At 39.7% G+C, this 26,062-nt stretch overlaps 1 protein-coding gene across 7 annotated transcripts in view; it reads right to left on the bottom strand.

Annotated features, from left to right (window-relative positions):
• LOC149201117 (uncharacterized) overlaps nt 1-23,051 on the bottom strand; it is a 61,898-nt gene extending 38,847 nt beyond the window's left edge. For 4 of the 7 annotated variants that reach the window (XR_016253859.1, XR_016253860.1, XR_016253858.1 and 1 more), the window contains exons 1-2: nt 22,526-23,046; nt 37-243 (exon numbers count right to left, since the gene is read on the bottom strand). Coding sequence is in view for 4 of the 7 variants with exons in the window: in XM_089402878.1 (XP_089259004.1) it covers nt 37-243; nt 22,526-23,026 (708 nt within the window). In the remaining 3 variants the exon portion in view is untranslated. Of the gene's footprint in view, nt 1-36; nt 244-22,525 lie in introns of all 7 variants that reach the window. The other 3 variants (XM_089402880.1, XM_089402879.1, XM_089402881.1) reach the window with 2 other exon arrangements.
• Nucleotides 23,052-26,062: the final 3,011 nt, after the last annotated feature.

The raw sequence follows: 26,062 nt of genomic DNA, 5'->3' as shown, positions 1-26,062 counted from the left end.
TGTTTTCTTGAAAAAAAACCATTTAAATGAAAATACCTGACTAGGTGAAGCAGCATCAGACTGACTGTTTGATTCTTCTTCCGAACCAAACCAAATCCTCTCCCCAAGACAAGAACCTTCAGGCGGTGTAAGAAGCTCTACATTTTCATGAGATGCATCTGAGGCAGCCAGAAGCATGCCATTAGATTTGATACCCCTCATATTCCTTGGCTTAAGATTTGCAAGGACTACCACATTCCTGCCCTACATACACACCACAGTAAGGCCAGCATATTCAAGAGTCAAAATCATGGCCACTTTATCCAAAATTCCAAAAAAAATATGATTACTAAAAATTAGGAAAAAGTTTATAAAATACTATAAAGAACAACCAAAGGTATTTTGTAAAAAAATTATAAATGCAATGTACATACATGTAAAACATTAGTCTCCTTCCATTACCCTTTCCATAATTTCTCATTTGTTTCTTCTATTCTGCCGAGGGAGGGAGAATTGGGAAGCATCGCGAATGCTCATAATTTCACTATTTAAGGCAATGGCTCGAAAGCCTCGAGCTTTAGAGATAAAAAATACTAAGAACTTCATTATTGAGCTGGGTTGCAAGATCCTGCAGTAGCACAAACCCATCTAACCCAAGTCTGAAATGCACCTCAAGGTTATCAAGCACAATGTTGCATACTTTGAGTTTCTTCAAGCACACATCACACGCAAATTTAAATGGGTTTGTATTAGTCTCCAAATTCAATGCATCATCAACATTAAAGGCACCCCCCCCGCACCCCCCCACAAACACACGCACACACATAGTTGAAGATTCAAACCCCCAACTTGGGCTGTATTATGCACCTAGTTTCTCTCAATGCAATGATTCAAGTAATACAGACTTGAATTAATTTGTAGTGACAACATTTTAGAATTCACTCAAGTCGCCTAGCAACACCTGATAACCACAATAGCACATGACACGAGGACCTGGGACATGAATGACAAGAAAATACGAGTATCCAACACATGACACGGAGGACATGTTATATATTAAAAAATATAATTTATATTAAAAATGTAAAAAATAGTAAATTACACAAAATATGAAATATATAAAACATTTACATGATGATGATACAAATTCGATCACACTACTAAGCAAATAACCAAAATAGCAGAGTGCAATCCATCTCTGAACCAAAAATATATCAACAAAGAGGCCCTAAATGGCCTATATAGTCCAAAAAAAATCATGCTACAACAAATAGCTAGAACTACATATCATGAAAATCAATGCCTATAATGGGATCCCCATCATCAATATAACCCTCTAAGCATTAAAATAACATATAAAAAGCTTAACATGTCAAATTGAGATTCTATTTGAGTGATGGGTGCATTTTTACTAGGGTCATGACAGAGAAGTTTGACAATCAACGCCACCAACATCGAGGTACATAGAGGGTTTGGTCCTCTTAATTAATTGCTAGTTCCATACCCTCATATATGACAATCTCCAATGGAAACGTTGTAATCCCCCAATCCTAAAATCCTGAAAACTGGTAAGTCTGCTGAATTTTGAGTGGGATCTAAAATTCTACTTTATCCATATGAAATCCAATGAAGTTGAAACCCCACTCCCAAACATCCTGAGTCAATTAATGATAATGTTAAAAATCTAAGAATTTAACACTACCATTAATAGTATTAGTAGGGCCCAAACAAGTCCACTTCACAACACTTGGAATCCCTTCTAACATTGCTTAATTGCCCTTGGCATGAGAATGAGGCAATAAATCGATTTGGGATGTTTTTTTTCACTAGACACGTGTCCAAATTTCGAGACACCAAGAGAGCTCGGGTCCAACACCAGTCAAACTCATGTTGGACACGTGTCGTGTCCAACATGTAAAATAGGAAACACAAGGGGGGGAGAATGTGTGTTGTGACTTAGCCACATAGTACTACCAATGATAGATTTTTCACATTTTTAGCATTTCCACAGTAACCTGAAATATGCATTTATCCAATAGAGTAATAGAAATTAAACATTGATAGGCTTGACTATAACCATTTTGCCAAAATCTACATCATCTATTTTGTAAACATGATGTGGAGGTGAGGCAAACCACAATAAGAATGGAACTCTGTTATACACCTTACTACTCACCCAACCAATCTAGTGAATCAAGGCCCCACTAGTTCCCTAAATAACTCTCTAGAAACCTTTATAGACAATTGTTTAGGCTTACAATGTCCATGTTGGAACCTTATTGTACACCCTCATACTCACCGAATAAAAGCAGTGAATCAAGACCCCGTTACTTCACTAAATAACTCTTTGAACACCTTTATAGAAATTGTTTTAGCCTTATAATGTCCATGTCTACACCTTTAATTTTACTCCAATCAGTAATCAAATAGTCGGCCATGACACTTACTTCGGCCTTATTTAAATACCCCCTAGTGTTTAAGTTGTACAACACTATTAAGGCTTCAAACAAACAAAGCCTTCTTCAAACATACCAAGTGAAAATTAAATCAAAATAAAGTTTATATAAATGGATGGCATTCAAATCCAATGGATTAATTATCAATTAGTAGTGTTCAAGTGGATATATTAAAGCATCTTCAATGCCTAGACCCAAGTTCGAACCCCCAATAGCATGTTGTTGTGTTAAAGTGGCCACTGGCACCTAAATTAATTACCCACTAGAGATTTAGAAAAGACCATGATGACCCACAAATGTTACATATCTCAACTGAGGCTAGCTACAATTTAGTAGAAAATTCGATCATGACATCTAAGTTGAAGGTACAATAATAGATCCTCAAGAAGGTACGATACACAACTAGGATATATGGCAATGTCCTTGGAAGAGGTAGGAGAGGAACAATAGTGGTGGCAAAAGCCCATCTGGAAAATAAAATCTCCTTTAAAAACCAAACTATTCCTTTGATTAGCTCTTTCGAACAAACTCCAACTTGAAAAATATGTAGGAAAAGAATATGGCAAGGGCCAAGCAAATGTGTACTCTGCAAAAAGGATTAAAAAATATAATAAAAATAAAAATAAAAAAGATGATGCCACTATAGATCACTTGTTGGTTCATTGTTCAATCACAAAGAAGAATGGAAGGAAGCTTTGTAATTGACTTGAAATTAAGGCTCCTCGCATGGCATCTTTGTAGTAGTGTATTTGGAAGAAAGTTTAATGGCAAAGCAATCAAAAACCATAAGGCCCTACCATGCATAATCTCATGGGCGCTCTAGCTTGTCCAAAGCAAAAAGAATTTTCAGAACAAGGATTTCCTCCCCTTCAAGCTAAACCACCAACGTACAAACAGGTGTGGAAATAATGGAAGAAAAAACCTCCAAAGATAATTGTCTGCTCAAATATACAGTCTAGACAAACCCTACAAGTGGTGATATTTTGATGGAGTTTGACAAAGAGATCTTGGGAAGTGTGAGGCAAAAGGAGATTTATTTCTGAGAGATCGCAAAATTTGCTTCAAAGATGCATTGCAAGAGGGAACAAATAAATTGGGCAAAGGTGAACTCTCTATGATCGTTGTTGAGGCTAGCAAAAGAAGGAAGCTTTACATGTTCAAAATTTATGAGACTCTAAATTGGTCAATGGCTGGATCATGGTAAGGTAACCTTCAAAAGTTGACCTTTTTTCCAATCCTGGAAAGAATCAAGGAATTCAAAAAAAAACTCTAAAATTTATTTTTCAACAAATTTAGAGTTAAATGTTTGAGCTAATTAAACTTGTGTAAGCCAACTCTATGTCTACTTTCACTAGAAAGGAGGCACTAGCCAAATCCCAACTCCCACACACTCTCAATTCCTTGGATGACACACCCAACAAGGAGATAGCCACAGCAGCTGGCTTAAAATGTCAGAGGGACGCTGATAAAGTGGTGGCAAAAGCCCATCTGGAAAATAAAATCTCCTTTAAAAACCAGACTTAGAGTTAAATGTTTGAGCTAATTAAACTTGTGTAAGCCAACTCTATGTCTACTTTCACTAGAAAGGAGGCACTAGCCAAATCCCAACTCCCACACACTTTCAATTCCTCGGATGACACACCCAACAAGGAGATAGCCACAGCAGCTGGCTTAAAATGTCAGAGGGATGCTGATAAAGTGGTGGCAAAAGCCCATCTGGAAAATAAAATCTCCTTTAAAAACCAAACTATTCCTTTGATTAGCTCTTTCTAACAAACTCCAACTTGAAAAATATGTGGGAAAAGAATATGGCAAGGGCCAAGCAAATGTGTACTCTGAAAAAAGGATTAACAAATAAAATAAAAATAAATAAAAAGATGATGCCACTATAGATCACTTGTTGGTTCATTGTTCAATCACAAAGAAGAATGGAAGGAAGCTTTGTAATTGACTTGAAATTAAGGCTCCTCGCGTGGAATCTTTGTAGTAGTGTATTTGGAAGAAAGTTTAATGACAAAGCAATCAAAAACCATAAGGCCCTATCATGCATAATCTCGTGGGCACTCTAGCTTGTCCATAGCAAAAAGAATTTTCAGAACAAGAATTTCCTCCCCTTCAAGCTAAACCACCAACGTACAAACAGGTGTGGAAATAATGGAAGAAAAAACCTCCAAAGATAATTGTCTGCTCAAATATAGACAAATCCTACGCATGGCGATATTTTGATGGAGTTTGACAAAGAGATCTTGGGAAGTGTGAGGCAAGAGGAGCTTTATTTCTGAGAGATCGCAAAATTTGCTTCAAAGATGCATTGCGAGAGGGAACAAATAAACTAGGCAAAAGTGAACTCTCTATGATCATTGTTGAGGCTAGCAAAAGAAGGAAGCTTTACCTGTTCAGAATTTATGAGACTCTAAATTGGTCAATGGCTGGATCATGGTAAGGTAACCTTCATAATTTGACCTTTTTTCCAATCCTGGAAAGAATCAAGGAATTCAAAAAAAAACTCTAAAATTTCTTTTTCAACAAATTTAGAGTTAAATGTTTGAGCTAATTAAACTTGTGTAAGCCAACTCTATGTCTACTTTCACTAGAAAGGAGGCACTAGCCAAATCCCAACTCCCACACACTTTCAATTCCTTGAATGACACACCCAACAAGGAGATAGCCACAGCAGCTGGCTTAAATGTCAGAGGTATGCTGATAAATCTAAGCTTGATATGAGAGGAGGAATTGGCCAAATCCCAACTCCCAACTCTCCACTTTCAATTTCTTGTATGCCAAACCCAACAGAAAGACTAACCACAGTAGCAATCTTAAAATGTAAGGGGGTTGCTGATAAAGCGGAACTTGTTATTTTTATGTATCTGTGGAGTTGATCTGGAAACCAAAAAGGACCATTCTGTAAGTGTTTTTGAAAACCCTATATATGGCAAACTTCTCTGATTTATGTACTTTCTTGATAAACGACAAAGGTATCATAGTCTTTTGATCGGATTTGTTGCTCGCTAGGTTTCTGAGTGCCCCCAAGCACATTGCAATGCATGTTTTAATTTCTGCTTGAAATATTAAATATAGAATTGTTTTTTATGGAAGAAACAAAAATGAAAGCAAATTATTTTTGTTGTTATCATAATCAAAAATTCAATGAAGTTATCAAAGTTATTTGTACTTTGGAATTCTAACAAAAACATTACCAAGATCTGCATAAATAGCCATTGTATAAAGTTGTTTCCAGAAACATGAACCGAGAGCAAGGACTGTGTTGAAAATAACGGTACCAAGGAGGTGTTTCCTAGTGCATTTATCCTTTTGGCCTTGGAAGACACATTAATGACCGTTTTGCCTAGTGACATTATGAGTTCAATTAATGTCATGGAGTTAAAGCACTTTTTATGAGATATGTACTATGTACTTTAATTTATTAAAGTCGCATGTGTTATGAAAGTGACTTTATGAGAAAAGTAGCAAGTACACTTTATATTATTAAAGTGACTTTTATGTTTTAAAAGTAACTTAATGAGAGAAAAAAACACACATGGTACAACACATTAAAAAATACTAGGAGGCTCATTAATTGCATTAATTGAGGGGGACCAAATGAGGGAGGAGATCAAGTGGGATGCTTGATCTCATGGGATGAAATTTAAACTTAGCCCTTGATTTCTATGGGTTAGGGTTCTCATCTTTTGGAGAGATAAAAGAGGAAAAAAGAGAGAAAGGAGGCTCATTATTCTAATGTGTGTTACTGAGGAGTGGAGAGCTAACAACTTAAAGGGAGGTAGAGATTGTTGTGCATAAGGAGGAGTTCAAATTCCTAGAGAGACTAGTAGCTTGAATTTCCAGCTAAGAACACAGGCTCGAAACCCGAGATTTTCTCTCCAGGAGTTCAAGCAGAGTTTGCAGGGTCCTCAAACCGAGTTCAGGCCAAAACATTTGGTGGTTGCTAGGTTGAGTTCAAGCCGAAACTAAAGGGAGAAACCATGCCGAGATTGAGTGAGAATGCCCAAAAAAATATCAGTTTGTCAGTGAGTTTTCCGAGGCCCTAGCAATGCAGAAATTGAGGTATTCTGTCAGAGTTTGAGGCATGAATTTCCAGAAGAATTTCTACTATATTTGACTCAAAAATCGAGGCATTGTCAGAGAGTTCATGCACAGAATGTGAGGTTAAAATTCAGTCTAAGTTTATGACTGTGTGGAGGCTCTAATTTCTCTGTATTCTGACAGTGACATCAGCAAACACAAAAAGGGAGATAAGTTGACTATTCTTTGCTATACAAATTTCCTTAAGAAACAATTAAAATCCTCCTTTAGAACTGGTTTTCCCTTTATGGATTTTTCCAGGGTCTTAGACCAAAAATAAGTGTCTAATTTTCTGAGTGTATGCTTGCATTTAAATCTTACATCAGCCGTGTAAAATCAGAGAGTGTAGTAGTCCTTCTTGTTTTATGTTAAATGCATGCTAATATATATATATCAGTTCACATGTTGTGATGGGGTTTGGGCATTAAACCTATGCAAAAACTTGAAACTGGGAAGGGCTATAGCAATCACAATTTTTCTACATGGTGTAAGAGCCTGAGACACTTCAGATCTGAGTTTTTTCATCAGCTGATAGAAAGACCAGCAAGCAAACCTCTGCCATATCAATGAACAACAGTCACTTAAACCTCAGTCAAAAACCCAAAGATTTGTTGGTTGTGAGGGCCATGGCAACTGGTTTGAGGGTGGAGGATAGACTGAGTGGGGCTGGTAATTTTGGCCCTTGGAAGGAAAGGATGATGCTTTCGCTAGAGGAAAGTTGAAGTGTGGGATATAGTGGAGAATCTTGTGGAACCTCCTATTGATTAAGCTTAGTTGGTGGACTTCAACAAGAGGAATGTAAAGGCAAGGAGAATCATCCTTGATGCCATCAAAGATCATTTGTTTCCTCATGTGACCGGGAAGAAGTTTGCCTACGAGACGTGGGAGTCCCTAGTCACACTACACCAGAGTTCTAATGAGAACAGGAAGATGGTGTTGAGGCAAAAGCTAAGAAACACCAAAATGACCCAGATTGACAATGTGACCTCATACCTCACCAAGATCTCACAGGTGAAAGATAAGTTGGTTGTCGTGGGAGAGGCTATCTTTGAGGACCAGTTGGTCAAGATTGTACTAGATGGTTCGACCAAGAAATGGGATGGATTCATTCATGATATTGTGACCAAAAAGCACTTTCCAGACTGGATGATTTAATCTAGGAGGAGACTAGTAGGAGTGCCAAGGCTGGCAATCAGAGTGGTGGGGAGGGTGAGGAGGAGAATGTTGCCCTTGTTGCTAAGGGCAAGAAGAAGGCAAGAAGGGGTCTTATAGTGGAGTAAAGCAAGAGAAGGGGAAGCAAAAGGTGAAGGAAGGCAAAGGAGAAGGGCATGAGCAAAGTGAAATGCTTTGCTTGTGGGAAGATGGGTCACTATGACGTTCAGTGTCCCAACAAGAAGGGAAGGAAGAAGGGAGTTGCAGCTTCAGCAAAGGTGGACGAGTTCACTTCCAGATTTGACACAGAGTTCACCTTATCGAAAGAGGTGGATGAGTTTGCCTTGTTGAGAAATCAAGGGGGCAACAAGTGTAGGTGATTTCTCTTACTTTAATAACTACTTGTGATGTATTTTTACTTAAGTTGATCAACTTCTTCTTTCCTTTATTATTATTAGTGTTCTCTATCGTCAAACAGCTACCAAATCATAAAGAACAATGAACCAATAGGACATAAGATATAGGTGATGAGCGAGGGCCAAAACCTCTCCAACTAAGGAAAACCCACTAGAATCCCTCTCTTCTTATAGAACTTCAATTGACAAATTCCAAGACCTATGAGCCTTGACCAAGACCCTCCAAGACCAAGCCATCCTTCTTGATGAGCTTTCCTTACACAACTTCCAATAACAAACTTCAACCTTCCAGCAACTTCGACCTAGTAGCTTCAACAACTTTGACCTAGCAACTTCAACAAATTTAACCTAGCAACTTCGACCTTGATGTAGCTTTAGCAGCTTCACAGCTTTGATCTAAAAGTAGCTTCACAACTTCAACATTGCAACTTCAAAGCTTTGACTTCGCAGGAATTTCATCTAGCCCGAAAACTGTAGAAACCCTAACGAAAGAGAGAAAAAGAGAGAGGCCCAAAAACTTCGATCTTGATCTTCTTCTCCTTCTTCTTCGTCCTTTTCTAGCTTCTATGTTGAGGAGATCGAACTTGCTTAAGTGAGTCTTTAAATGAGCTTGAATTCCTTCTTATTATAGGCTTGTGAGGGGTACAAATTGCTATCTTGAGGCCGAATTGTCCCTTCATGTAGGCTGACTTGATCTTTGTGCCATGACAACGTCTTAGAGGGTCTTTTAACTCTATTTTGACTAAATAAATTTTTCTTGACAATATGTATAATGCCCAAATGGGTCTTCAATACATGACAATGACTCAATTGACTTTATGACAAACCTAGAAGCACCCAATGGGTGCTTGACCTAAAAATAAATTTCCCTTGAGCATGAAACCCATGCCTCAAGAACACAAATAATAAATTTATTTTTTTTTCTTTTCATTAAATACATAAAATCACGATTACATGTGCCACTATGAAGACCAAACCTAGTTACATATTTCAAGTTTCAACATGCCTTTGTGGGGATTTTAGCCACTCATGGCACATTTTCCCATGTGTAACCCTAGTGGAGCATCCTGCCATATGACTAGAGTGAGAGAGCACTTCACGAGTCTCTTGGAGGATGATATTGACTTGGAGATTGTGCTTGGAGATAACTCCAAGGTCAAAGCAGCAGGAGCGGGAACAATGTCATTCCAGAAGGAGTCGTTACCTCCTCTAAAAGTGACAAATGTTGTTTATGTTCTAGGGTTGAAGAAGAACTTGATATCAGTCTATGAGGTGGTGTCCAAAGGAGGACAGGTGTTGATATATCTTAGAGGATCTCGTATCAAGTTTGCTCGTGTGATTGGAGTCCACAATGGGAGACTATACAGGTTTATGTTTTAGCCTATTAGATCCTTGGTGGCACAAACCAACAGTAGTGAGTCATGTGAGATTTGGCACAGGAGGACAACCCACTTGCACCATGGAACTTTCAAGATGTTGAGGGAGATGGTTACTAATTTACCTGAGTTCAACACAGAGCATCATGATGTGTGCGGGGGTGTGCTTTGGGAAAGTACACTAAGACACCTTTCCTGAGCAGTGACACCAAAGCTGCAGGTATCCTAGACTTGGTACACTCTGATGTTTGTGGTCCTATGTCTCATGTATCTTTGAGTGGATGTGAGTACTATGTGACTTTCATTGATGACCACTCCAGGAAGACCTGGATTTCTTTCTGAAGACCAAGGATGAGGTCTTCAAGATGTTCCAAGAGTTTAAGGCTCTTGTGGAGAACCAAACAGGGAAAAAGATCAAGGTGTTGAGATCAGATAATGGGGGTGAGTATACCTCCAAAGAGATGGACTTTTGTAGGAATGTGGGCATCAAAAGGGAGTATAAAGTGTCTTATAACCCCCAGCAAAATGGGGTGGCGGAGAGCAACAACAAGGCTATAGTGGGTGCAGCTAGAGCTATGTTGCATGATCAAAGATTACCTTTCTTCTTGTGGGTCGTGGCGTGTAACACTACAGTGTATTTGCAGAACAGGAGCCCACATAGAATTTTAGGGAGTAAGACGCCCAAGGAGGCTTTTTCTAGGTTGGGTGCCTTACATATTCACACATCCCTGACGAGAAGAGGAGGAAGTTGCAACCCACTGCAGAGAAGGGTATTCTTGTGGGTTACAGTAAGACCAACAAGGCCCATCATATATATATTCCTACACTTAGGAAACTTGTCCTGAGGCAGGATGTGAAATTTGAGGAGGAAAGGGCTTTGAGGAGGTCTCAGGAGGTTGATAAGGAAGAGTAATAGGCTCCTCAGCAGGGGGCACACCACAATTTCAAGATCTTCAGGTGGTACAGCAAGATCAGGAGGATCACCTACTTCAAGGGTGGCAAGTTCACAGAGTCCAGTATCATCGAGTGCGGGATCACCTTGTGCAGAATCTCAGAGTCCAAGATCACCACTACTCACAAGAAGCGCCAAGAGGAGAGGCTCCAATTAAGAATCTTCCCATACCAACAAAGGAGGCTTTGAGGAGGTCTCAGGAGGTTGATCAAGAAGACTAATAGGCTCCTCAGTAAGGGTCACACCACAGTTTCAAGATCTTCAAGTGGTACAGCAAGATCAGGAGGATCACCTACTTCAAGGGTGGCAAGTTCACAGAGTCCAGCATCACCGAGTGCAGGATCACCTTGTGCAGGATCTCAGAGTCCAGGATCACCACTAATCACAAGAAGGCCTTCCTCGCCAAGAGGAGAGGCTCCAATTGAGAATTTTCCCATACCAACAAAGGAGGCTACTAAAGGGAAGAGGAAGCCAAGATGGCTTTGTGAGACCCTAAAGGAAGCCCAGGAGGCAGTGGGGAAACCCAAGTGGTCAGTGAGGGAGAGCAAACCACTAGAGAGGTTGGGTGGCTTTGTGGTAGATGTTGTGGAGACAGAGCCAGCTAGTTATGAGGAGGCCGCGATTCAACAAATCTGGAGGGATGCCATGGTGGAGGAGTATGCCTCCATCATGAAGAATGATGTCTGGGAGTTAGTTATGAGACCTGAGGGGAAATCAGTTGTGACATCAAGGTGGCTCTACAAGATCAAACATGTTATGGATGGCCTCGTGGAGAAGTTCAGAGCTCATTTTCTGGCACGGGAGTTCTCACAAGTAGAGGGAGTTGACTATGAGGAGACCTTTGCACCAGTTGCTCATTACACTTCCACCAACCTAGATCCATCTTAACTCTGGACCCATTATGCGTCGAGAGGGATCAAATCTCTCATGGTGCAAACCTGTTTTTTGAGTGCAAAACTTGAGGAAATGTTTGCACCTCGAGAGATTTGATCCCTCCTAGGGCATCTAGGTTTGCTTGATATATATAAACTCGACAGTAAAGACCGTCTACATGAAGCTCTATTGTTACACCGTAAAAAGTAGTAAGCTCCTCTGTTATACCGTAAAACCCAATAAGAATATATACCTCTATCTTTGCAAGAGTGGAGGGTAACATAATAAAGTTATAAAGTCTATTGTCAAATTAGATATGAAAGTTGGTCAGGGTTATGATATTTGTTGTGGAAATTAGGATTTATTTTGATCTAGCTAAAAGCTTTTATTGGAATGAATGTCTCAAATAAGGGAAGAATACCTTTAAATAGGCTACATTAGAGAAGAATATTGCAGGCAAAACCATGGGTTGCAAAAACTTGGGGCCCAAAAACCTCCATCCATAACTATTTCATCTCAATTTTATTTTAATTATTAATCGTTAAATACATGGGTTGCAAAAACTTGGGGCCCAAAAACCTCCATCCATAACTATTTCATCTCAATTTTATTTTAATTATTAATCGTTAAATACTTCTTTTTTAATGTAATTTGGCAATTAGAGAAGAATATAAACCTCTATCCATAAATTTACTATTTTATCTCAATTTTATTAAAAAATATTAATTATTAATTATTTCTTTTATTGTTTTATTTTTATTTTTTATTTTATTTATTTTTATATAATTTGACCATTAAAGAAGAATACAATGGGCAAAGCCATGGGTTTCAAAAACATGGCGCCCAAAAATCTTTGGTAAATTTACTATTTTCTCTCAAATTTATTTTAATTATTTTATTTTTTTTATATTTAATGTAATTTAACCAAGTCAAAATGTTTAAATAACATAATATATGCTTATGAGCCCAACATATAAAAAATATTCACATATTTAACTCCTACATGTCTAACATCTAAAGTTTACACATCTAACATCTAACACACACACATCTACCCCATACTGGGTTGTAGAGCGCCTCTCTGCGTAATTAGAGCAGTCATATCTTTAGCAACTGAGGTGTGGTTTGGAGGATTCACTAGATAGATGTGAAGATCGTCTTTCTCAATGGAGTTATATAGGAGGAGGTGTACATTGAGAAGCCACAAGCTTTGAGGTGCATGGGAGGGAGTCTCATGTGTACAAGGTTAAGAAAACCTTATATGGACTGAAGCAGGCGTAAAGGGCATGCTACGACAAGATTGATGCCTACTTGCAGCACATGGGTTTCCGGAAGAACTATGCAAATCTGAACCTCTATTTCATTATGGTTGGTGATGATCCACTCATTATGGTTCTGTATGTGGATGACTTGTTTATTACAAGAGAGGGCAAACTCATCTAGCACCGCAAGGGAAATCTTACTTCAAAGTTTGACATGCCGATATGGACCTAATGCATTACTTTTTGGGGTTGGAGGTTTCGCAGGAGTATGGGCATATATTCATTGGCCAAGGCAGGTATGCCGGTGACATCCTGAGGAGATTTCATATGGAGAGTTGCAAGCCTATAGCTGATCCTATGATCACCAACTACAAGAAGTTGTGTGCTTCAGATTCCGAGATGGTGAACCCCACCTTGTATCATCATTTGATCAGTTCTGTGAAACATGTATTGAGGTACCTACAGGGCACAGTGGACTATGTCGAGGGTGATGGAGTTAGATTGATTGGTTGCACAGAGTTAGATTGGGTTGGCAGTGTTAGTGACAGGAAGAGTACTTTTGGATGTTGTTTCTCGTGGGGCTTAGTTGTTGTGTCATAGTTTAGCAGGAAATAGAGGTATATGGAAGCTAGTCGGGCTAGTTGCGAGGCACTTTGGCTTCGTAAGATGCTATATGGGTTATTTGGTCAAAGGCTAAGACCAACTACGATATACGGTGATAATCAGAGATGTATCAAACCCTCTTAGAATCCAATATTTCATGATCGACCAAAGCATATTGAGAATTTGAGATCAGTTACCACTTCATCAGACACTGGGTTCAGAGTGGAGCTGTGAAACTTGAGTATATAGCCATTAATGAATAGGTAGTAGACATTTTCACCAAGCCATTGCCGGGCAAGCATGTATTTTTCAAGGACAAGGTGGGAGTGGTGAGAAACACCTTCCTTGGTAAAAGGGAGAGTTGAAAATAAGGGTACCAAAGAGGTGTTTCCTAGAGCATTTTATCCTTTTGGCCTAGGAAGACATATTAATGGCCCTTTTGTCTAGTGACATTATGAGTTTAATTAATGTCATGATCCATGAGCTAAAGTAATTTTTATGAGATATGTACTATGTACTTTAATTTACTAAAGCCACATGTCTTATGAAAGTGACTTTATGAGAAAAGTATTAAGTACACTTTAAATTATTAAAGTGACTTTCATGTTTTAAAAGTGACTTTATGAGTGAAAAAAGTGCACATGGTACAAAACATTAAAAAGTACTAGGAGACTCATTAATTGAGGGGAACCACATGAGGGAGGGGGTCAAGTGGGGGACTTAATTTCATTCTTTGGTCTTATGGGCTCAGATTTAATCTTAGCTCTTGATTTTTAAGGGTTAGGGTTCTCATCCTTTGGAGAGACAAAAGAGTAAAAAGGAGAGATGTGAGGCTCATTATTCCCATGTGCGTTATTGAGGAGAGGAGAGCTAACAGCGTGAACGGAGGTTTAGATTATTGTGCATAAGGAGAAGAGTTTGAATTTCTAGAGAGACTACCAACTCGAATTTCCAGCTAAGAACACGGGCTCGAAACCAGAGATTTTTGCTCCACGATTTTGGGCCGAGTTTGCAGGGTCCTCAAGCCGAGTTTAGGTCAAAATTAACGAAAGAAACCATGCCAAGATTTATGGGTGAGAAGACCCAAAAAATATCAATATATCAACGAGTTTTTCGAGGCCCTAACAGTTTAGAAATAGAGGTATTTTGTCAAAGTTTGAGGCACAAATTTCCAAGAGAATTTCAGCTATATTTGGCTCGGAAATCAAGGCATTGTCAAAAAGTTCATGCATAAAATTTATGGCTAAAAATCAGTTTGACTGTGTAGAGGCTCTAATTTCTCTGTATTGACAGTAACATCAAGAAACACAAAAAGGGAGATAGGTTGACTTTTCTCTGTTGTACAAATTTCCTTTAGAAGCAAATAAAATCCTCCTTTAGAATTGGTTTTCCCCTTGTGGGTTTTTCCAAGGCCACCAAACACAAGTGTCTAATTTTCTAAGTGCATGCTTGCATTTAAATCCTGTATCACCTATGTAAAATCAGAGAATAAGAGTAGTCCTTGTTGTCTTACGTTAAATGTGTGTGTGTGTATATATATATATTAGTTGCATGGGTAGCACTCCCAACTTGTAGGGAACCCATCCCAGAGATTTCTACGTTCCCAGGAGCTTTGGAACAGGAGCTAAGGGACGTTTCTGGCACATGGAATACTTTAATCTTGGAAAATGGGAGTGGTGTTTTCAAGTTTCCCACCATTGGGAACGGCCACGCGCCTTGAGCAACAAATAAACGCCCCAAAGTGTCCCTATCTATCCCATAGTTTTAAAACTCCGACTCCGACTCTGAAACGGTAATGACTCGGCCGGCTCGATTTCAGTGACTCAGTCGTTGTAAAAAATACATTAAATATTTAATTTTTTTTAATAAAAAAACATAATTTTAAAGATTTTAAACATAATTTTAAAGATTTTCATTCATGTTTCCAAACACAGCATTATAATATAGATGGAAGACAACATATGATCAAAGTAGGCTCATGAACCAATCCATTATATCAAAATGGTACCCAATGGCAATACATAGTCAACTGTCATACATGATCAAAGACTCAAAACAAAAAACACATAACCAAGGAGGCTATAAATGGCCTCTACAACAAAAGTAAACTGTGACCAAACTCCAGTACTAGTACTATAGCTACTGGCTAGTAGCTACTGCCAGAGGACCCAAGACCATGTCGATCAATCTCTGGATCATCATCAGAGTCGGACAGGGGGCCCCATGGCTCCTCCTCATCATCATCATCTCCAACTGCAGCTGTAGAAGTGGTACCACTAGCAGGGTGTGCAACTGTAGCAGATGCAAGCTGAGATAGAGTAGATATGCAGCTGCGGTTCTGTCGTGGCTGAGCAGAGGAAGCACCTACAACTGGAGTCCTTGCTGGGTGTGAGACTGAGGCTGGTGGATTGGGATCTGCATTCAACTTAACAACATGTTCAAGTTCAACTGATGTCTCGATATCTAAATCTAAATCAAGATCCTCATCAAGATCAAACTCTGTTGGACGACTCTCCACTACCCAACCTGATGTTGGATCAATGTCTTCCAACACAATGGGATCTGAATCAGGTATTTTGTTAGCAAATGGTTTCGTCTAAGTTGGAGGTTGTATTGGACATAAACTAGATCATTTAACCGTTTTTTATCCAAACGGTTTCTCTTCTTTGTGTTACTTGGAAGCATGAGCGAAAACGGGAGCGGGAGCGACATTTTCAGAAGCTCCTGGTTTGGGAGCGAATCCTAGAGGAGTTCGACAACCAATGTCACTAACATCAAGGTACATATAGGGATTGGTGCTCTTGATTAAATACAAGTTCCATACCCTAATACATGACAAAATTCAATGGAAACATTGCAATCCTTCAATCCTAATTTTCCTGAAAAACTGATAAGTCTGCTGGATTTTGAATGAAATCTAAAATTCTACTTTCTCCATATGAAATCCAATGAGGCTGAAACCACTCTCAAACATCCTGAGTCATTTCATGGGAGGGGGAATGGACCCCAAATAACATTTAGCTAATTCATAAAACACCTTGAAGTCCAAACCAATCCGCAAACCCCTTAAAGTTTCATTAAAATAATGTTAAATCGTTGTTTTAGTGGGTTACGGGCCGCTGTTTGTGACTCGGCCGAGTCAGTACGGGAAATCGCCGATTTGGCCGAGTCATGGCTGACTCGGCCAACCGAGCCGTTTTTTGTACCGAGTCACTCCGGAGGGCAATGGAACGGACCAACTCGGCCGTTTCCGTTTCGAAACTGCCGTTTTTTAAAACTATGATCTATCCTTGTCATAATTGGACAATTGACTTCCATGTACAAGGCATTTCTGGGCGGAGTGTTTGTGGGTTGTGGACGCTCAAGAATCTAGATCTAAGGAGTAAACTGAAATGGAAACTAAAAAATGCATGCATGAAGTGGAAACTAAAAAATGCATGCATGAAGTGGAAACTAAAAAATGCATGCATGAAGTGGAAACGGTCACACATCTTTCCATTGTTCACACTCTTTTTTTCGTGTGGTTGTCAAACCAATGGAGGGTGCAACAACCCTGCAATTCTTGTTCACTGTTGGTATTCTTAGGGACTCGTTTTTATAATAAAGTAATGGCACTAGAGAATTCCCCAATCTCATATGAACTTGAAAGCATTTTCATATTTTAAGAGTGTAGTCTGGACCAGTGTTGCAGGAATCGCCCCCCCCCCCCGGATCCGAGGCCGGAATCGCGTCCCGTACGGAAGCGTTCCGGAACCTCTAGGCGAAGCGCGATTCCAAATTTACTGAAGCGCGATTCCTTTTTTTTTTCACGATTCCTGGAATTATGGAAGCGTTGGCCCGGATCCGCGCTTCGGAGGGCGCTTCGGGCCTCCGGAAGCGCAACGCTTCAGGCCCGGAAGCGCACGCTTCACGAGGCCCGGAAGCGCGCTTCCATATGAATCCGCGCGGTCAGCTATCAAACTCGGTTTTTTTTTTATTTTTTTTAAAAGTTCACTTAACTTAGCATGAGGGGGTGGGTTAGGGTTAGTTTAGGGTGAGTTTAGAAAAGAATAAAGCCCCCATTCTCTTCTCATTTTCTCACTTTGAGTTTATGAGAGTTGGAGAAGAGAAGAGAGGAGAGGAGAAGAGAAGAGAGGAAAGGAGAGGAGAAGAGAGGAGAGCTTGGAGGAGTGAAGAAGGAGGAGCTAGGAGAAGGAGGAGGAGCTTGGAGCAAGAGCTTGGAGGACTTCATCTACAAGAGCTAAAGAGGTAAGTTCAAACCCCAAACTCCCTTGTTTTTTTGAAAAAAAAAAATTGTATTTTTCTCCTCCCTCTCCTACTCTTTCCCATTGTTTCTACTTGCTCCTTTATTTACAGGTTGTCCACCACCTATATCCATATTCCAAGATGGTGTTCTTTTGGCTTCTATGTATCATTCCACTCTTGGTTTTAATGATGGCAAAGGTGAGGAATAGAGGGGAAGAGGAAGGGGATGAACTTGGTGACCCAATGTATGATGAGGAGGAAGGGTTTGAAGAGGAAGGGGATGAACTTGAAGGGGACACTGAAGCACAAGATGGGAAAGGTACAACAACACCCTTGTGGAACTATGTGACCAAACTTGATGGGGGAAAGGGTGGTGGATCTTACAAATGGATGTGCCCTCATGATTGTCATGGAGGAAAACCATATTGTGGTTCATATACCCGTCTGAGGAGGCATCTTTGTGGGGTGTTGGACAGTGATGAAAAAAAGGGTTCTGTGGGGGTACAAATTTGCCCAAAAATTTCAGCTGAACAAAGAACAAAATACATCCAAATAGAGATGGCTGCACAACAAAAAAACAAGAAACAAAAAACTCATTCTGAATCAAGTGCAACCTCTAAATTTGGTAGTTGCCCATCTCCTCATGGTACTTCTGCAACCTCTGGAGGTAGAAAAACAATAGGGGATTTCCTTAATGTTGCTGGGAGGGATGATGTGGATGGAAAGATAGTCTGTTTTCTTTGTGCTTGCGGTGTACCATTCAATGTGCTTCGCTCTCCCTATTGGCATGACATGGTAAAGGCCATCAATGAAGCCCCAAAAGGATACAAGGCCCCCAACTATGAGAAAGCTAGAACAGTGTTATTAGAAAGAGAAAAAGCTAAGGTTCAAAGAGCTTTGACACGTTTTACACATGAGTGGGTGGATTCTGGGGTATCCATTGTATCAGATGGGTGGACAAATATTAGAAACCAACATTTGATAAATGTTCTTGGTGTTTCTTCTAGTGGTGCAGTATTTATTGCATCTCATGACTCCTCCTCCATCAGTGCAACTGCACAAAACATTGCAATCTCCTATTGAAATCAATCAAAGATGTTGGTCCGAATAATGTGGTTCAAGTGATCACAGATAATGCAGCAAATTGTAAGGCAGCAGGAAAAATTATTGAGCATACTCATCCACACATCTTTTGGTCTGGGTGCCTGGTTCACACATTGAACCTTTTGATGCATGATATTGTGAAACACAAAGATTGTGGGTGGATTGCTGAGGTTTACAGGAAAGGGAAGCAGCTCATTAAATTCATCACAGGGCATACAAGGGTAAACTACTTCTATGGCACTTACTCCAAGTTGCAATTGCTTAAAATTGCAAAGACAAGATTTGCTAGTTATTACCTCACCTTTAGGCGGCTAGTGAGGGTGAGACAAGCTTTAACTAATCTGGTGTGTGCTGAAACATGGGATGAAATTAACACTGACACAGATGGTGCTAATGCAGTCAAGGAGACTGTTCTTGACAGTTACTTTTGGTCACAGGTTAAATATGTTTTGCAATTCACCAAACCAATTTATTACATGATCAAGTTTGCAGATTCAGATCGACCAGTAATTGGGGAGGTGTATGAGCAAATGGATAGCATGTTGGGGCAGATTAAAGACATTGTTGAGCCTAGAGATACCACCTTGTACAATTATATTCGTGAAGAGGTGCAAAACCGATGGGAAATGCTAAATATTCCATTGCATGCATTAGCATATGTTTTGACACCTAAATACTATCATCCATCATGGCTTTCAACACCAGCACCTGGGGGGGGGGAAGCAGGAAAAAACCACACCAAGATAAAGAGGTTCACGAAAAATATATGGCTGCATTGAGTAGATTAATCCCTGATAATGAGGAGGCTGCATTGGTACGGAGACAGGTGAGCAACTATACGAGCAACACTGGTCCATTTGGGAGCATGCATGCAATTCAAGATCGAGAGCATTTTTCTGCTCTTGAGTGGTGGAACATGCATGGAGGGCCTACTCCACTTCTACAGAGTTTGGCATTGCGGGTGCTATCACAGGTGGTAAACACTTCTTCTGCAGAGAGGTGTTGGAGCTCTTATTCTTTCATCCACAGTGTTAAAAGGAACAGGTTGAATTTAGACCGGGCAGAGAGCTTGGTTTATGTTCATTACAACTTGCGATTGTTGTCCCATTACTGTGAAGATGCAAAGTCTAATAAAGACTTGTTGACTTGGGACAAGAATCCAGAGGAGCCCAATTTGGAGGATGGAGTGTTGCGACTAGAGCAATTAGAGGATTCTCTTATCCAGGTATGTCCATTATGGTATGAATTTTCCAATTTTCCCTTATAAAGCATTTCTCTAATTCATGTTTTTAATTTTTTTGTTAACTAGTGTTTTTTTTTTGCATGAATTTTTTGAGCGATTCTAGGATGATGACACGGGTGTTGATATGCCACCACCCCCACCCCCATCTGGTCCCTTGGTTTCTAGGTTCCATGGTTCAACACCAACGGCAGGGGGTTCTTCTTCATCAGTTCCAGTGCCACGACTTACACAGGGACCATCTTCTTCATTGCCACCACGTGGAGGCCTGCCATCACATTCTATTTGTGGTGGAAGGAGGAGAGATTAGTAGATATATTCACAATCTACTTCTTTTTGTCATAGATTACTCATTAGACTTGTAGACTTGTGAATTTGAATTTTGAACCTTTTTGACTTGGCGGTGACCAAGTGACATATTTTGTAAACATTATTATTTGAATTTTGGACATGACAAATGTTGACAGTTGCTCACTTGCTAGATAAATCATAATATGCTCTATGTTTTATGTTTTATAATATGCTTAAATGTTTTATGTTTTATAATATGCTTAAAAATTTGATGTATGTTTGTAATAGCTAGAATATAGATGATTGTTGTACATACTAGTAACTACAATGGAATCATGGATGCCATATCTATCTTGATTTATGCAAAAATATGCATGTTTTCATGTCTTCTACAATTAATTTGGTATTTGGGATGTTTGTTTTGAGTATAAATGCAAAAAAATATAAAAATATATATATATATATAGCAGACGCTTCCGCGGACGCTTCGCTTCCTAGATTTTTGGAAAATGACGCTTCCGCGCTCTGCGCTTCCGCTTCGCTCCCGCTTCATGCAACATTGGTCTGGACAATGCATTGTCTAGAAATTGATTGGTAGTATGCATATTATGCGTCTTTTTTCACATTCTATACTTTCGTGCACTCTCGTACTTGTAAAGAAGCAGCTAACACTTAATCTAAAGTTTAAAGCATTCTCGTCAAATCTTTCAAGAATATTTCATGACTTGACATTTTCGTTGGAAATGTACATGGTGTTGTTAAATTAGGTAATTTTTAAATATATGTTTCCTTAAATCTCTATAAACATATAACCCTTGCATTGCTAAATTTATTCAATATTTAAATCTCTATAAATTGATTTTAAAATGGAGTTGTCTTTAGTGCGACTTTTTGGACTTTCAGGTGCCCAAATCCGGCAGAAAAAATTGAGGTGAAATCTTGATTTGTGCTATTTAAACTGGTTTTTTAACTGTATATATGGATTCAGCACCCCGAAAAACCCCTTGGGCACTTCGATTGTGTAGGGGTTACCCATCAAGCTTGTGATTTCAATAAATTCCTATCGGAATTTAGAGAAATTAGACCAGAATAACCCACCGGAAAAGATTCCAAAAAGTCTCACTAAAGACAACTCGTTTTAAAAATATAGTTGTTACTTAAATCTCTATAAATTGATTTTAATATATTTATATAATAGAAAATTATTTTTTATTGTCAAAATTATTTTATATTTAATGTAAAACTTATTTTATTTAGCTTTAGTTAAAGGCATTATGTTTCATTGAATCTTGAATGTTGTTCTAAACTAATTTTAATTATTATTGAATGGATATTATTAATATATTTAATATTATTATATTAAAAGTTAATTTAAAACTTTAAAAATATAAGAATTTTTTATTATATAATTATTTTTTATATATTTTTTCAATTTTTTATTATATAATATTATCACTCTGGATCAACCGTTTCGGACACCCATACCCAAGTTCCAAACGTTCCCCGTCGAACGTTCCAGAAACATGTGATATATATATATATATATATATATATATATATATATATATGTCAATTCACATGTTGTGATGGGATTTGGGTATTAAACATATGCAAAAACTTGAAACTGGGAACGGCTACAGCAATCACAATTTTTCTGACAGACTGGATGGCAGAACACAGATTTCTTTCAACTTCCAACTTCCAGGCCTGACGGTAACTATTCTGTAAAATCTACCTCATCCATTTTGTAAAATGATGTTGAGGTTGGGAAACCAGAAGAAGAGTGGAACCTTATTGTACACCTTAACACTCCAACGAGAGTCGTGAAACAAGGCCCCGGTGATATTCGATGAGTAACTCTTTCTGGAAGCCTTTACAAAAAATGTTTTAGCTGTAACAATGTCCATGTGTATGCCATTAGACTTCCTTACGGTTTAATGAAATACGACCTACCATTCAAATTGTACCACCCTATTTCTAAAATTTAACTCAGACAAAGCCTTCTTCAACAATACTAGGAATGGAAAGAAATCGAAATAAAATGTATACAAATCCATCGCATTAACAATGGGTAGCGTTCAAGTGGTTATAAACTTATATGAAAGCGCCTTCAGAGCTCAGACCCAGGTTCGCGCCCTCCGAGATATATCCCCGCGTTAATGGCGTTATTGTGGACAACTGAGTCAATTACTCCACCAGGGATGCAAATAAAGCAAAGCCGTTGATGGCCCGCAGATGCTGCATATCTCAACCCCTACAGTACTAGTTGCAAGTTCAAGATTATTTTGGTCATGACATCTAAGCTGAATGTAAAGCCTGCTTCCATAACGAAAATCTATTTTAAAAGAAGGGTTTAACGAGCCCAAAGATAATTCCAGACATGCATGATTCCTTAACAAAATCCGATTTTAAGACGAGGGTTTAATGAACCAAAAAACCAATAAATTAATTTGAAGAGGGTTAACAAACCTAAAAAACCCATAATTAATTTACCTGGAGCTCGTCTTGCGCAATGTAATTGACAAGGCCGCTGCATATGGTGCGGGGTTCCGGCTCGCCCACATCGACTTCTTCGACGTACAAGGAATCCGCCTCTGGGTGTTTCCACGCCTTCAGAATGCGACCCACTCGGATATCCAACGCCTCCACTGCTTCCCTCGAAACGTCTGCTGTTGCCTCTTCTGTTACTGACGGTTTGCAAGCAGTTGTAATGTTCTCTTTTGCATTGACAGAAGGAGAAGAAGCAGAGCAGCAAAGGGTTTTGAAATGAGGAAACGAAGGAAAAGAAGGGGAAGGAATGGTCACACGCAACTTCCTACTACAGTGTGAAGGGGAGAAGAAAGGGATGTTACGCCAGGTGCATGAGAGGAGAGTTATGCTGCCTGCTCTCATGGCGCCAGCCATTTTTCTGTACCTATTTAGGGTTTCCAAGGAAGTACTGCAGACTTGCTCATGACTTGAACGTCCAAATAGTGCTTCGGTCGGCCACGTCATATTTATTTGTTTATCCTAAATTAGGTTTGGAGTCGACACAAAACCATCCCATCATTTTGTGCTCCATGGTAGCGTACTTCAGAGGTCATAATCGTTTTTTCACAGCATGATTTAGGTTGGGGAACCGTGGGAGGGCACCGATGTTGGTGAAAGTTTGAGAGTGTTATATTTTGCGGTTTTCTCTAGGTTAGGAAGTGACTTAATATAAGTAAACAAATTGAGTTTTTTTTGTGTTTTTTTTTTTTTTTTTTTTTTTTTCCTCCCCCTCCTCCTTGGTAAAAAACTAAACTATTATATTATGTACAGGAGTCAAAAATTACACCATGGTAAATCAAGAGAGAATCAGGCTCTGGGTATGTTACCTGAGAGCAGTTGAGGCAACCAGGATAAGCGAGACTGTCCACAAGAGCAAGCCCACGCAGGGGAGACTGACCTTACCCATTCCATTAACAAAATTTCAGAAACAGAAACAACAAAACAGAAAGCGAAAGAGACCAGAAGCATTGATGTTATAACTGAGCCAAAACAAACAGCGAAAGAGACCAGAAGACCAGACAAAAAAGCCACAGGAACCTTGTGCTCGAGCGTCATCAATCATCCATTTGCACTTCCTCTACCCGGCACCAACCATAGGCTTCCCTTTCAGCAGCAGTGGGAAAAGTATCTTCCTCTTCGCCGATACCCGTCCTTTGATTGTGCTTTCTTTGCTTTGCGTTTTCCGGGTCTGAAGCCGGACCTTTAACCTCCTGCTCTGTATTAGCTTCAGGAACCTGTGCTTTGTGCATCTGGTTATCAGTCTTCCTCTGCTCATGTTCATCCAGGGAATCATCATCTTCCCGGGCATTTTCAATGAACAGGACTGAGACATGCGCACTAATCCGCGGATTATTCATGGAACTGCTAAAATTGAAAATAGCAGAGCCGAAGGCAGGCAAGGCAGTCGAGCTCGAAGCCCCTGCATCCATGAATTGACTGGAATGGAGGGGATTAGCTCCAGTGGAGCGAGCAATATTGCAATTGCAGCAATGGACAACATTGTCCGCTTCATGACTGCGAGAGATTCCCCCTCTAGAAGTGCCTCGACGGCTAAGTAGACGTTGTCGAGGTCTCACCATTCTCACAGGGAGCAAGGGGAAGAAATTCCAACAGACCACGGGGTAATGCAAACCCCCTATTACCAGAGCCGACTGAGGGATGAGCCAGACAGACGGAGAAAAAATCCCGACGGAGACGGAGAGGCCAGGCAACTGCGTTACCACCAACATTCTCTAATCATACACTGTAATATCCCTTATGACCTCACCTACCCTGCTTTGGAGCTCACTCGTCATAACTGTTGTCGTCGCCTGAGCCGATTTACCTCGCCGGGCATTAACTATCCCCTGCAGCTTCACCTTATACTAGTTGCGTCGTTTACTTGTGTTTTCCACGGCTGCCACGTGATGGCCAGTGGCCGGCATGTGGCCATCCACCCACGCCTGTCCCATCTCATTTAGCACCCGCATCCGGGGACAAATTGAGATAGGTTATTGGTTTGATGAATTTAATTTAAAATTTATTTATTTTTTTGGTGGTGTGATGTTAAGCTTATTTTTAATATGTTCTAGTGGTATTTTGGTATTTTATTAGATATGTGAAATAATCTGTTCTATTGATATGATATTTGTAGGTATTAGGTATAAGGTAAGAAAGATAGTATGTCAATATTTTTTAAATATAAAAGCAAGTTACATCTACATAATGGATAGTTAGGTGGTCTCAACTTGTCTTGAGGGAAACCAAGTTTGTTGGCCACTTAACAGCATGATATGCCATCCAGTAACAAGAAATAATAAGTCTTTCTAACCAAGTTAGATAAGTCGAATGTCTTTGCCTTCCTTGAATACTACATGCCTAAAAACAAAATGATCAATATTTTGAAAACTAAAAACTTCCTGCATACAAAAAGAAAAAAGAAATTGAAATACCAACTAGCAAACTATGTTACGTCCTCGGTAGACGCATACTCCACTGGAGCTTGGTCCTTAGCATTGGAACTCGTGAGCTCTGTCTGTGAGAGAAAGCAAGGGAGGTGTTATTTTATTCGTCGAAGGCAGTGATCCTGTTTTTGCATTTAAAACTGGAGTTTCTAAAATTCGTGTTTATAGTTAGGAAAATCTTGCATAGTTGTTGTCATGTCCACGGAGACCTGCTCCAAAGCCTTTCCCAAGATACTCTTCATGGACCAATACAAGAATAAGGTCTGTTTGAACTGAGTGACGTGACCATGGGTGTGCCCTGGATCTGGCACCATAGCCCACCAGTCCTCCACCTCAATTTCCATCGAGCCAGCCTGACGGTTCAAGTCTGCTTCCCATTCCTCAATTAATTGTCGAATTTCCTCAGTTGTTCGTTTGTGATAAGTTGTAGCTGCATCATTTATGATGATGGAAACTGGTTTTCGACCCCTCAAATTGCCCCCAAAGGAGTTGGGTTGCCCTGTCGTCGCGGCCCACCTAGTTCTTCTGCCTTGGTCCCTAAGGGTTGGGCTTTATGCCCTTGTAGTCGTCGACCAAGCCATTGTCCTGTGCTTACAGTTTTCAGTGGAGAAAAAGGTAAGTCGAATTGCTTGTATAGGTGGTAGCCCGAGCCCATAAACTCCCAGCTTCTAGGTGACACTATTGCCCCGCACACCTGCCAAGGAAGAAGCATGAAACAATAATTTCCAATAAAGAACCTGAGGGACTTCCTCCCTTCTCTTCCATTGCATACCTTCCTTACTGACTGACCCAAACAAAGATACAACTGCCACAACCCAGAGCCCATTAACATAATAGTCAGAAAATGATATGGAGAAAACACCGGAGCTTATGCCATAAGGACAAACCCAGTACCCAAACCATCGCAGAGCCATAAACATACGCCCAAGAAGACTCCCATAGGGGCAGAGGTCATGGAATCCACATAAAATATTCCAGAGAACAATTTGGCTCTAAAACAAACAGAGAAAAAGCCCCGACCCATCCCCAAAAAAAATGAAAAGACAAAACCCGTAAG

Source organism: Pinus tabuliformis, chromosome 2_1 (genome assembly GCF_031772625.1).
Source record: "Pinus tabuliformis cultivar Carrire ecotype Pingquan chromosome 2_1, CPIR1, whole genome shotgun sequence".
In the NCBI taxonomy this organism is placed as follows: Eukaryota; Viridiplantae; Streptophyta; class Pinopsida; order Pinales; family Pinaceae; genus Pinus; species Pinus tabuliformis.
This window is presented reverse-complemented; position numbering and strand designations above follow the sequence as displayed.